This window comes from Diprion similis, chromosome 9 (genome assembly GCF_021155765.1).
Source record: "Diprion similis isolate iyDipSimi1 chromosome 9, iyDipSimi1.1, whole genome shotgun sequence".
Lineage (NCBI taxonomy): Eukaryota > Metazoa > Arthropoda > Insecta > Hymenoptera > Diprionidae > Diprion > Diprion similis.
In genome coordinates, this window is record NC_060113.1 from 8,217,935 (window position 1) to 8,232,450 (window position 14,516).

Consider the following 14,516-nt stretch of genomic DNA (forward strand, 5'->3'; position numbering starts at 1 on the left):
CACCACCGAGTGGCATCATACCGAATAGTTCGATGCATTCAGTGCAACTGTGAAAATTTGGCCAATTTCTGTGAGTGGTAACCAATCTGTAAAATTTTTTTCCAAATTTTGAAAAAGTGAAAAGACGCTCTACTTATGCCAAAATAAGACGTTAACTGCTCAAGTTTCACTCTGATCGCTTGAGCGGTATAGGAGTTTTGCATCCCCGCGTTTTCGAGGTGTACAACGCGTCTTTATAAGCACCTTATACTTGCTTGTTTGGAACCCTCCATTAATGCTCGAAATCCTAGCCTGCTGATAAAGGTGCATCGATTCGTATTGATTATGAAATAAAAGTGAAATCCTAATGAATAAGAATTGGCTCACACATGCGTTTAATCGTATTTTCTGTACATTGAATCAGTTAAAAGAGTTTTTGTATTCGTGAAAACGTTGTATGTACAGTTGAACTACAATACCTAATGTTCCGATGTTATTGAAACTTATTGGAATTATGTCGAAATTTCCCTTGGATTATTCATTGTGAACACTTGAATATCTCTGGAATAATATATCTATAGAGAAAGGGTTACAGGTCTAATGGAGGAGTTGTAGAGTAAATAGCATCAAAATAGGTTCAATCGTCTACTGAGAGCGTTGAAGTAGGGTTGCTACTTTCAGTTTTCGGAGTTGGAAGTTCAATGTAGGGTTTGTTCTTAAATTTTTAGGACTTACAAGGAACATCAGTTTGGTGTGCGCCTCTGATTTCGATGAGACTCATGTATGTTGTAGAACATTGAAAACTAAGAGACACGTGTTTTTTTTCATCTACGGAAAAGCGGTTTAAAGGGGTGGAAACGACCCTCAAAGATGGGTACTCAACGAGTTGATTTCTTGACGCACTTCATGTATTTGAATGAAACCAACGCTGAACTGTTTTGTTAATGAATAGGAAAACTTCAGCGTGAATTTCATTCAAACCCATCAAGTGCATCAAAAAATCACCCCTTGAGTGAGCCGCCTGAATCGACCCCCACCTTTGGAGTCGTTTTCACCCCTTTCAACCGTTTTTCCGCAGATAAAAAGAAATGAGTGTCTTTTAGTTTTAAATGTTCTACAACATACCTAAGTCTCAACGAAATCAGAGGGCGACACCAAACTGATATTCCGTAATAGAGGGTCAATGTAGGATTTCTAGGTTCAGTTCCCTTTAAAGTAAGCTTATATGAACCTCGGTAGGATCAAATGTAGGCGCTAAATTTCGACTCGGGGAGGTAGCGTGATGTAAAACGCGGCATTTAGGCAGATGCAGCTTTCGTTCCTTGGCAAGACAACTTTGATAAAATGAATGGACACGCACACAAGCTAATTATACTGAGCCGCCGCGTAGCTGTATGGGAAATAAACGATTCGATGAGAAGTGCGGCCAACGTGAGGCCCGGCCATAAATCACGAATACAATGTTGGGCCTCTTGTGTATTTCAACGCGCCGAGGAACCCCGTGTGAGTTTCTTGTTCGTGTAACTGTTGCAAGAACTTGAATTCTCAATGAATCACGCGATTCGCAGGCCTCCGAAATTCTCGCGAACTTGATACTTCCTATTCCAAGGATTAAGAAACTATCGTCTGTCTAATTAATAATTACTTTCATGAGAACCCGCCTGTCGGACCGAATCCGGGAAAACCGTTCGAACTGTTCGGGAGTTGCTCTATATCCGGTATAAAGAAACAATTCTCACAGTATTAATTAGCAGACGCTCCCGCCTTGATCTCATATGCCAACGGCTTGTATATATGGGGCATTCCACGCCAATTCAACCTCGGTTTTTTCCCTTGACGTCTCAGATTTGGCGCGTGATTTTTTCTATGATTGTTCTCACTTTGAAAGGTACTCGGTTGTTTTTTTTTTGGCTTAATTTCAATTTTCTACAATTTTTAGAAACGGTTTTATCGACCGACCAAAATTGAAAATGATTAAAAATTTTGAAAAATCCTGCGTTGGATATCAAAAACTTTGACTGAGAGTGAGTCTATTTCCCTTCTTACTGTTTTCGAGCTTTTTCCGAAAACAGCGTTTAAAAAATTAGAAACGAAAGTCATTTTACTGCGGATAGTTGCTGAAACATTTTTATATATCACGTCGGTTTTTGAAAATATTTCAGATTTTTCGGAACCATTTTCCGATCTGCAACGTTTTTATCAGCAAAATGAGACGAAACGAAATGTTTAGCGAAAAATCTGGAAAAATTCTCAAAAATCCAATGTGACACATCAAAATATTTCAGCGCCCATTCGTAGTAAAATGACTTTCGCTTCTAATTTTTAAACCCTTTTTTTCGGAAAAAGCTTGAAAACAGTAAGAAAGAAAAATCGGCCCACTCCAAGTCCAAGTTTGAAAATTTTTATTTCTGACAGAGAATTTGTCAAAATGTTTTCAAATTTTTAATTTTTGTTTTGAAATTTTTTGAAATCACGTCTTGATTATATGTAACTTTAATTTTAAGATTGTTTTTACGTAGGTACTTCAGGTACCGACTTTTTGGTGAAAAGACAAATTAGAAATTATAATAGGACGATAATCAAAAGTTGATTTATTTAATTTTGTAAGAAAAATGTAAGAAATGAATTCAAACAAGACTGAATAAATAATAACTGTTGATGATTGTTAACGATTTTATGATTTTTTATAGTTTTGGTAATTTTAAGAAAATTCGAGAATTTCCGCGGAATTCGTAGTCGAGAATTCTTGAATCCTAGGAAAATAATTATGTTGAGAGATAGAAAACTCTATCAAATTGTTGGGTAATTTATACTTTACTCTGGCTCTGAAATAATAATATATCCCTTTACACATCCTTCTATGAGAATCTGTGAATGAAACTTCAAAAGAAGAGAATGAAAATTAATATTCCAGCTAAAAATACACAACCAGTTTTGTTCATTATGGCGTCCCACTCATTAAACTGCCAATATAATGAATTTCAACCGGAGTGAAGAACGGCCCGTTGGATGAAACTACACTCCAGAAGCTCCATGTTAGAATGTGTGATCCGGAGGTCTGATACTCTCCTTGTTAGTGAAAAATTTTATATACATATATTGTGTGGAACGAGTGTGACGAAACTTTCAAACTGCAAAGAACTTGGACCTCTAATTAATCTTTTCGAGCTTTTTTTTCACAGAAAGTATAAAAACAGCGTTGAGAACTGTTCATTCTTTGATTAGCGGTTTGAATCGTGATCTGATATACTTTCCATCAACCTTCAATGCTGTCTTATACACACTGAAAGGAATAAGAAAAAATAAAATAGTTATAGTAAAATCAGTAACACATCAGTAAACTTTTTGAAAAAGGTAAAATCTACTTCGCGCTACTATCACATCCGTATTAGCGTATAGATAAGCTTGATCATTCTAATAAGTCGAGAGTAAGTCTTCAAATTTGATGAGTAGATGACTGAATAAACCTTTGCTATCTGTACAAGCGAAGAGTAATCTTGCCTACAATATTAAATTTTTGTTTCGCCCGTTCCATGCGTGTCGGTCATTAATTCGTGCCACCGAGACTCTCTCCGCAATTTACAAGTATGGATTTCCTGTAGCTCATTGTCGCTTCCCTTTCAAAATGTAAATCCAAATTAATGATTCTCCATTCTGCGAGTAAAAAGTCCGCTTGAAATTATAAGGTACCGTGTTACTACCAGCTTATCAACTCCGGTAAAGATGAATGAAATATCGAAGGTACCTAATTTTATTCCACAGCTGGTATAACTAATTTTTTAGCTCATGCTTCAATTTAACGATCATCTATTCTACTGCATGTTAATTATTGGGAAACATTTAGTTGGAATACAACCAAATATTTTTCGCTTTGCGATTATCTAGTAAGTCAGCAGTAACAAAGAGGTCGATTGAAAAGTTGACCAATCGAAAAAAAATTATCAATTTGAAAGCAAAAAGTTTTTTCAGGGCGGATTTTGATTGATTATTTTATCGGTGAAACAGAACATTTAGATAATATGATGAGACATTTATTCACGTCCTAATAAAGACAAAGAAAAAAAAATTGATCGAACGAAATTCTGCCAACTTCACGAAAATACTTTAAAACAGTAACAACATTATCATCGGATTTCTATGGTAATGGTTAAAATGAAAGTAAGATTTTGTAGCTGAAATTCCAATAAACAGATAACAAGTTTTCAGTCTTATAATGAATGCCACGAGCCTTCGAAATGCCCTGAACCAACAAGACATACTTTCGTATAAGATTTGAAATTCGATTTGCTCTCTATTTATTTATTCTTCTGCTATCTCATTACTTTGTCCTTTGTCAAAAATTACACTATAATCGTATTATCATTGAAATACATTTTTTTTCGTTGTGAAAATTGACAATTTGAAAGAGAAATTCGTTAAAAATGACTTAAATTTCTGCTTACGCTTTCGAGATTTCAATCGTTTTACGTTGAAAAGATTTTTCATATTTCTCAACCGCAATTTGTTTGTAGTTACCTTTTTCTAGGATTCTCATGGAGAAAGAATGACGATTTCGATATTTTTCGATTGAATCTCAAATGTTGATTTTTCCTCTCTTTTTATCATTACTTTCTGTCCTATAGTAATGTAAACGACAATAATTCTCACGGGCTTCAGGCGGCGTCGTTCGCTCGTCTGTATCCCAGTCAGACGGTGTTTACTTACGGATGCGTGTTTGCTTACACGGTTAATAAACTAAGGCCTACGGCTTTGATTTTCTTGGAAATCCACCAGGCCTAACGAGTATATCCCAAACGCGACTGACACAGCACGTGTACCTTTATATTCACGTATTCGATTTAACTTCGCATGAATATAACGAATCGGCACACCGCAACAAGTCCCAGCCACACTGAATCATAGGTATCCAACAATATTTGAATAGTCGTTCAGGTAAACTTGACGATTATTAATTTTGATAGAAATTAGAACACGGATAAAAATGAAAAAAGAAAAAAAAAAAAAAACCGAAGGTCTAAGCAGTCGTGAGTAAAGTTTATGCATTAATAATGATAAAATAACACGCCTAGAACTTTTAAAAAATCGCAGACGAATGAATATTCACCTTCTGAAAGGTTCAATGTGACGATAAAGTCCGCGATGGTAAATCCTTCAAATTTTCTTTCTCTATTTTTCACTTCTAATTCACAAAGCTAATCCAGAGTCTAGTCTAGACAAATTCACAGACATCTCACGTAATCGTGGCCCGACCGTATCATAGATCAGTAGATCTACCCTCCCAGAAGACATAGAATCCTAGGTAGATCCGAACCGCTTACTATTAGTTCCAAGGTGCACACGATGCATTAATTGAATTGCCACTTATTGCAGGAATAAATTTACAGGAGTTATTTTGCCATGAAACTCAAAAGTTTCTGCATGTGTTCATGGGGCATTAAATGGAGAATTTCACCGGTGGCAACATTTTCGCATCAGTGCTGCGTAGACTTTGATAATAGTGAAAATAAATGACATTTTACTCAGTCGGTAAGGACTGACTATAGCGTCATCTTAATTATACACGCCGCTTACGTACCACGTAGCGCAGTCCAATGAGTCCAGCAAGCCGTTAATCGGCAGCCATTCAACGCTGCACCTGCTCAGCTTACTGATAACAAACCACATGGTTCAACGACGTCTATTATCTGTACCGCCATGTTGCGTAATTAAGTATGGGGGCGATTTATAGAATCTTTAAAACAGCATTGTCAATTCCATCATGTCAATTTGTGAGAAAATTGAAGTCGATTTCGTTCAGAATCAACCATTCGGCAAAAACTATTAAACTTAGTCACATACACCTGTAGGAACTTCCATATTATTTAACGGGGTCACTCAGACCCCAGCCAACTTTGGAACGTTATTACACTACACAAGATTATGTTATGCACAGTTACGACTTGAACAAAATTCTGAGATGAAGTTTAACAATTCAAAAACAGATTCCAATGTTAGTTTTCGCAAAAAACGACGGATGAAGTAGGAAAAATTCTTGGAGTAAAAAATAAATGAAAAAATACGTAATACACACATTGGATCGCAGACGTCATAATTCTTTTAATCATTTTTTATTTTACTTGCACAAACAACCGTAATTCAACCGCCCTGATTGTGAAATGCTACTGTAAGTCGGTTTAGTGATCAACTAGACCCCATTCAAGTGACTAGGGCTAAAGAAAAACATTTGATGAACATTTTTATTTTGAATCGCGAAATTCTGTGCTAAGTTTGAAGCTCTTTGCGGAGGTTTGATGAGCCAAAACTCGTTATTCCTTACCTATTTTATTACTAATTGGTCATATATGAATCACATTTATAAAATTACCTTATTAGTGATATACGATGATTTCTTCAAAAACGCAAAAATCGAAAGATCTAAGATTATTTGAACAAACAGTCAGATATCGATCATTCATTTGAAAAAGCTTTGAAATTATGAAAAATGCAGTGGTAGATTCATTCAATTTCACCTAAAGAAGGCTCATTCTATTCGGAAGATTATTTTCTACACATTTACTGAGGCGGACTCTTTGTCAATAGCAGATACAATATTGTCATTTCCTGATCATGATTAACACCGATGAAATTTTGTGAAAACGAACATTTAACGGTGTCAGCATAATAAGAATAGTATTTTAATGAGATTTTAGGAAAAAATCCCCTGCGTAAAATGAGGCATCGTAAAAGATTATAATCGTACGATTGAATTCGATTTTTGATCATTTTGATGCGATTTCACATAAAACATGGACATTACGATTTTGCTAATAATTTCTGCACTATCGAAAAACATCTGCGTTAAAACAATTATACAAATAAAATGTAGGAAGCATTTGCGCGGATACTGTTTATGAAATTTCACAGACAATATGGAAATTAAAAAGCGTGGTATTTTGGAAATAAAAGTGTCGACTAGCAATATAACGTATGCCTCATGCACTTTCAAAACTTGAATACGTCAATGAACTCTCAACTTAAAGTACAGTTGAGTTTACAGTGCATAGGATCTCGGGTTACGGAGGAGGATAAGGTGAGTATGAATGACTTGGAATCTAGAAAAGTTGAAGCATAGCGGTAGATACATGATCGTGCCCAGGTGGTGGGAGGAAGAAATTGGCGAAGATGGACGGAAGAAGAGAAAGGAATAAGAAAAGTGGAGCCTGCACGAGTAGGCAAAAAGCTCACTATTAGCAACAGGTGTATATCAGGTGGCCTACGGGAGGAGGGCGAAGAGGGCGGCATGCCGGTTAAGAAGGCGGCATCTCCCTCGTTAGACGCACTATAATGCATGGCTCGGGATTTTTCAAACGAGCGAATCTTCAGCGTCCTTTAGCAAACGGTCTGCGAATAACCGAGAGCAGCGCAGCGTGGTCTGGAAAAACGCGGACATTAGTCACCATAGGCATTTAGTTAGATGCGCGCCCCGCGATAAGAAAACCATTCAAGATCTTGGAGGACGTCTGTCGTCAGGTCGAGCCCGATGTCTCAGCCTCCAGAACTGGGAACGATGGTTTATACTAGTTTTTACCCAGCAATGAGAGGATTATTATATGTTCTCGGTAGGAGTAATTAGGGATGGACGAAGTGCGCATACCAGTCGCGGGTTTACCGACGTCAATGCCAGCGGAACTCGTGTCGCAACTAATGTTGGATAATCTCGCGCGCACTGGAAACTTCCACTTTTTACCTCCGTCGCGAGCCGCCTTCGCCCATTACACCTCTGCTGCACGCCTCTCGTCTTTTCCGCATTTATACTTCAGTCTATAGAGACCGTGCGCGAAATTGACGACAGCGCCAAATCTACGGTATTCGTCCCAACCGACGAGCGTTTTCCTCTGTCTACGCCAATGACTCAGCCAATCATAAGCTTCCGTGGCTACGCCATGAAACCAAATGGGGATCCGTTTTGCCAAACTCAGTCATTCGCTTGGGAACAGCAGATTAGCAAGTTTTTTCAAGCGCCAATTTTCGAATGTTGCTTTTTAAAAATTTGTACCTTTTTGTAGAGGTAATTCAAATTTTATGTCCTTGAAATCTTTGAGGTTACGTTGAGGTTACGTTCGAGCCAATTTGCAAAGGATGTAATCGTTGAAACAAAGAAAATTATTACACAAATAAATATATAGCTGAGTTATCCTTTTTCGTTCAATGATTGTAAAAAGCAAATAAAATCGTTTATTTATTTTTATCCATGTTTTTCGATAACACAAGTATTATTTCTAATATTGAATATTTGCGTTATCTCGAATGATCTATGATGCTGCCCGCTGGGCAGAATTTTACAAAAACGGATCCCCGTTAACTAATCGTTTTGAAACGCCCTGTCGCATAGGGACAGTAAATAACGGTCGACTCGCTATTACTCAAACTATTATAACAACTAATAGCGCAAGAATTAACCTTCACTTTTCTTTCACCGATATTTTTTGGGCACAAATTTTTTTTTTCCGAAAAAAAAAATGACAAATAACCGCCAGACCACTTGTCAACGCGTTAGTTGATCCTGTATGGTATGAATCCAGGCACGCTTTTGAGGAAACACGTCAGTGAAACCTGAAAATTTTTTGGTTGACATGAATACTTTCAACAGTCAACTGAGTTTCATTACTTAGAAACTTAAGGGAGCCACCACCAATCACCCAAATCGCACCATAGATGAAGGACGCAGTTTCACCGCTACACAAAAAGTACGAAAATTCGTTATTTTTCTTGTAATGTTCCCACTAAATAGTTTATGTGACATTGATATAATATTGTGATGTAATAATTCGAAAACAGGTGTTAATGTCAGCAGAAATTAGTGATTTTTCAATCACCGCTTGTATTCCTGTCACAATTTTTGTTCTTGTTTTAAATTAGCTACTGGGGCAAGACGGGACAATGCTATAAATGGTACCCCACATTGCCCCATACCGGAGACCAGATACAGAGACACCGTGAATTTGTACCCATTTGTCTGAATGTCACTGTACGAAAATTGAATACCTCTTGTTTTGGAATGGTGAGAAACTATTCCCATCTGAGTCCACAAGCCCCACCGGTGAAGCAAGATGGTAAATATGCCCTTTCTTCTATTTTTTAATTTTTATCATGAAAATTGACCAAAAAGTGAATGGCAATTGTAGGCCTGAGTGCCAAAGATCACACATCTAATTAATATTGTACTTAAATTGTAAAAATATTCAGTTTTATTTATGCTCAAAGCTCAATGTCCCCGTCATGCCCCACCCTCCCCTACTAATTACAGTTAATCAATACAGTAAGTCCAATGTAATTAGCGTTGAAACGCCACGTTTAGTCTCCTGTCGTTGTAACAACGTTCATATTGTCTTCACCATTTGTTTCTCGAGTCACTACTCAATTTATGCTCATATACCAAACCGAATGCGAAGTTTCACGATGCAACATATCTACAATGCAATATGGCAAGTGATGGATTAAGTTCCAAAAAAACGTTCACCATGTACAATATTTTTGAAAAAGATGCTTATAAATAATATCGGTTCGGAGCACCCTAAGTAAGTGATACATAAAATATGGTGCAAAATCATTCGAATGAAACTGAACTTATCACGCCTAGAACCCAGTGATAAATGATCTCACGTGGATAAGCGACTCCGGAAATGATCAGTACCGAAACAAACAGGTAGCGCGTAAATGCGTTGAGAAGTGGGTGAAACCTTATATTATAGACTCTCGTAAAATTTGGTCTCCCACTTGGACAATTTATGGCATTCTATACACGTCAACTTTCAATCTTTTTTTCAGAAAACAAGGTCCTGCAGTATAAAATATAGCATTTCAATTACACGCGTGCGTCAATATCGTTTTACCACACTAGACAGAAATGCGGCAGACTTCAGACTTTCTATTATAGGTGTTGGAAAATATATTGTTTCTTCTTTTCTTTGAAGTTGATGTTTCTGGCTATCACTGTAGTTACGGATGAAATTTAATTATAAAATGTCTATCATTAAATAAATTGAAAAACTCGATAAAACATAAGTTATAACTCAAACTTTTATATACATTGGATTTCTACGATAGTTCATTCACTTATAGACAACTAAAGAAAATACGGGAAAGTCCTCCAACAGCCAAAGAGCCGTTTAACCCATTGTACCTCCAGACAAACCGGTACTTTACTCAACGAAGCTCCGCTTGGCACGAGAGTCCGTATTACACACTCGGGTCGAGGGAGCGAGAAAAAGGGAAAGGAGGAACTGAATGCGTCCTGTAAAGATGTCTAGTACGGCAAGTCCGTTGAGAACACATACATATAGAACTAAAAAAAAATACTTACAATCTGCAAACCGTAAGATTGTAGTTAAAATACTACAGTTACAATTATAGTTAATTTATATAGTTAAACTGTGAGCCGTTTCAACTTCCACTTGGAAGTTTACAAACGATTTCAAGCCACTTAAAATGAATTTTCATACTATTTCAAAAGATTGACGCCGGTTTCCATTGATTTCCATGAGTGATCGGCTGTGGTTTTCTTATGATTCTGTCTAGCAAACTGGAAGTCAGTGAAATTGTCCTAAAGTGTTCGGTGGTCGTGGTAAAAAGAGTGAGATTAGAAATCAAAGAAAATCACTTGGTACACTGGAAATCAAAGCTGATAGGTTGAAATCATTCGTCGAATCCAAATCGACTCGGGTAGCTACATAAATCCCCGTTAAATAACGAGCAGGCAAGCCTCGTCGAACAGAACCTCAAAGGAAGAAGTGAAGGAAAGAATATAATAATAATAATAATGATATGGGAGGACCAACTGTTATAGCTGTATGTATTATACAGTATTTTCACTGTCGAAAAAGTAAGCATGCGTGGTTTGAGTATTCGACGAGAAGCCCCTCCTATGCCAGAGAAAAAGAAATGAATGTAGGTGAGTGAAGAAATTAGAAAGCAAGCAAAAAAATGAAAGGACAAATAAAAATAGGCGTACAAACGAACGAAAGAAATTGGAAGCGGAGTGGAGGAGAATTGATGTAGACGGTATCCACGAACATGTATTAACCGTCGATGGCATTGAACTTGGCCGTGTAACTTAGGTACACTGTTGTACATCACGAACTCGAGTGTGTGCCGCGGAGCCATCGTCCCGTTGTTATGTTAATCCCACGCGTTTGGATAGGGCTAAGATAGCGTGCAACCGCCGAATATACACCTACAACATTATGCATGTTATTATACACAAGGTAGGATACTCTCTGTGTACCGGAAGTTGTTACGAAATACAAATACAGAAGTGACGACAAAAGGAGAGGGAAAAAGGATCATTGACAAATGAAGTGGAAATCAATGAGAAAGAAGAATCGACAAATGGTGTAGAGAAATTCTCTTTCCTTTTATCTCATAATTCAGTAGGATCCGCCGGAGAAGTCAATTTTGTGGAACGTATCAAATATTGTCTGAAATAATTCAAATAAGTCCTTTTCAATTCACTGAATCATGGTCCGAATTTTCAGGAAAAAATAATCCGATTGTCTTGGCTGCAGAATTGTTGAAACGAAATTCTATTGAAATTTAGGTTCAAAAAGTGCAACTGAAGCTAATATAGTTACATCTAAATGCAAAAGTTCTCACAGTACAGGAAAAGGTGTTAAAACACATGAATGTTGACTGTAAGCACCTCGTTATGTTGCTAACAGCAGAGAAATCACCTTGTTCTACAATTTTTGTACAACACAAACTTCTTTTCTTGCCCGATTATGATGAAAAAATAATCATTTTCTTCGTGAATGAATTTCCCACGAATCATTTCAGTGAGATTTTGCTATTTTCCTCACCAAATGAAATGCTAAAAAAGTATGACTTGTTTCAGACGATTTATTTCGAATTCATCAATGAATTAAATGAGTTATTTTTCATTGTGATCGCACAAACTGTAAGGCTTCATCAGTGAAAAATAGTAGAATAATCTGATTTCTCTGATGTTGTTAACTAACAAAATGATCGTAGTTGAAATTAAATGAGTACAAAGTTTATTTCTGAATCACGGTAACTTGTTGAATACCTAACATTTACGATGAATAGCATCAGTCGCACCTTGAAAATCTCAATTTTGCCATATTTTTCTTTGTTTTCGCGCAGCTAAAATCCAATCCGCTCAATCTCATGACCATGATTTTGGCAGATCAATGTGAAAAGAGTACAAATTCGGTGTTATAAAATTATATGGCAGAAACTCCCATATCTTTGATTGATTGTTATTTTTCATGATTCTTCATCCGAAAAATATCTTCTAAGTAAGTAATAAATTTTGTAAAAATTTCCTGAAATAAGAACAAACAAGATCATGTTAAACCAGAACCTTGAAACTCAAATCACGTTGCTGATAGAATGGCGACTTGTGATGCCGATTGAATCACTTTACTTGCTTGAATTCAGTGATTGTTTGACAAGTATATGAATAATTTTCGTCCTCGGGAAAAAGCGGCGAGTTCCACTTCCAGGTCAAGACTGAAAGAAACTGCCTTTTCGTTGCCCTTCGCGTATAGCAGATCTTTGAGGGTGAAGAGCCCGGAGGTCGGCGTCGAAGGAACTTCACTTTTCTGCTTTTTCCTCGCACGCGCCTCCGGGCGAGAAAATTCAATTTTAACGGCGCAACTGAATTTCATTGAAACGTATCGACGAGGGCACTCTGTGCCCCAGGATCAAGAGAAATAAATTGGTGAATAATAGATGCGGTACCGGTATTGGGATCGGGTGAAGGTATTCAGCCTGCAGCCTGTATACGTAACACGAAAGACACTAATGAAAGCAATAACAAAATTACCAAGTTTATAGGAAAAGAAACTTTTACAGCCACAGATTCGTATATTTATATTCATTATATGGATTATTATAGTCTCGAACAAAAAAATGGGACCGATATGAATTGATTTTGATAAATTAGTCGAATAAAAACTTTATCAGATAATAATTATTATTTAAAAAATCTAATTTTCCTATCTACCGAAATGATCAGTGAATCAACAGGTTTATATTTTCTCAAATTTATGTTACAATTAGTCGGTAGATCATATAAACGACTGAACTTTCACAAGTGTCCACGTAATCGTTGATCTAATTTCAATTGTTATAGAAAAATCGCGCGTTGTAAACAAGGAAAATCCCAATAAAAGTATTGCTTTTCAGCATACTTATTTTTATAAAAATGTCAATATCTGTGCCATGCGAAGTTTTATCCGAATTTCCTACCTTCATACCGATTGGGACTTCTATTCAACGAAATTTTTTTTTTTATTACTGGAAAAATAACTTATACCAATATTCGAACAAAGCATTGGATTTTTTGCTCTTGTTTCCCTTCGTTTTACGAGTGAAATGATCAAGCGCCTAATTCAAGAGTGTTTTCCTAGTGCAATCCTAGATCGAAATTGCTGCATACAAGCAAATATGATTTATCACAATATATTGCGAAATCGTGAAAAACATGTATTTAAGCGAAGCCCGTAAATTTTCGATTTATTCGTGAAAAAGAAAATTGTTCTACAGTTGTGAGAAGATTTTCAACATGATTGTATTCTAGAACTGATTTCTCCTGATAGCTTACAGAATAATGCGTGCTTTACGTACATGACAGTCTCAGAAAATTGAACACCGCAGTACACATGCGTCAAATCACGTGATTCCATTGGTAGAGTCAATTCATTCGCGCTGAGTTATTTGTCTGCCTGCCAGGTTGACCAACTGAGTTTTGGCAGGTCACTAGCTATCAAGATTCGTAGGAATCTCGAAGTAATATTGCATAGAAAATTTGAGATAATCAGAATGTGGCAGGTCTGCATGTGAGTAAACATAATCTTGAAATATTTCGTTTGTCGACAGTTTTTATTTGAGCTGAACCACACAGAATTGTCCAGCCCGCGTAAATATGCAAAAAATTAGTAATTGATTGTAGAGATTTCTGAAACCGTGGTCACGGGGGGGCTTGACAAAATGAGGGGATGATTTGGAAGCCCTACCGCGGCGCTGTCCACATATGACAGGTGAGACACGGAACGTCGGTGAGAGTATAATTAGAATGACGCGTGTAACTCACCCGGTTTCACCTGCAGGGGTTTTCCCTGAGTGAAGGTAAGCAGGGGGCCGCTCCACGCGGCGGCGAGGATGGCGCAAAGGACGTAGCCCACGTAGCCGAGCGGCGGTGGCGGCGGTGGCATCTCTGTATCCAGGATCTGAAAAAGGGCTTCCCTCAATGACGCTCCTCCTCCTCCTCCTCCTCCGCCTCCTCCGCCTCGTTCTCCACCACCTCCTCCTTCCCCTCCCCCCCGCCTCCTCCTCCTCCTCCTCCTCGTCCTCCACCTCCTCCTTCGCCCCCGTCGGAAGGAAATAGACAAGCGGGTAGCGAAACGCGCACCGCAACCGGCTGCGGAATAACGATGGGCCCGGGGTACCGAGAGGCGACGATGCAACGTCGGTTCCGAGCCGAAACACGGCGTATGTCGCGTAACGTACGGACGTGCGAACGTCGGTCGGGAACTAAC

General features: G+C 37.7%; 1 protein-coding gene across 1 annotated transcript in view; it reads right to left on the reverse strand.

Moving 5' to 3' along the window:
- The window catches only part of LOC124410398, a 60,337-nt gene extending 46,106 nt beyond the window's left edge, over window positions 1–14,231 (reverse strand). The window contains exon 1 of the mRNA XM_046888730.1: window positions 14,072–14,231. Coding sequence (XP_046744686.1) covers window positions 14,072–14,192 — 121 coding nt within the window. The 5' untranslated portion in view covers window positions 14,193–14,231. The remainder of the gene's footprint in view (window positions 1–14,071) is intronic.
- Window positions 14,232–14,516: the final 285 nt, after the last annotated feature.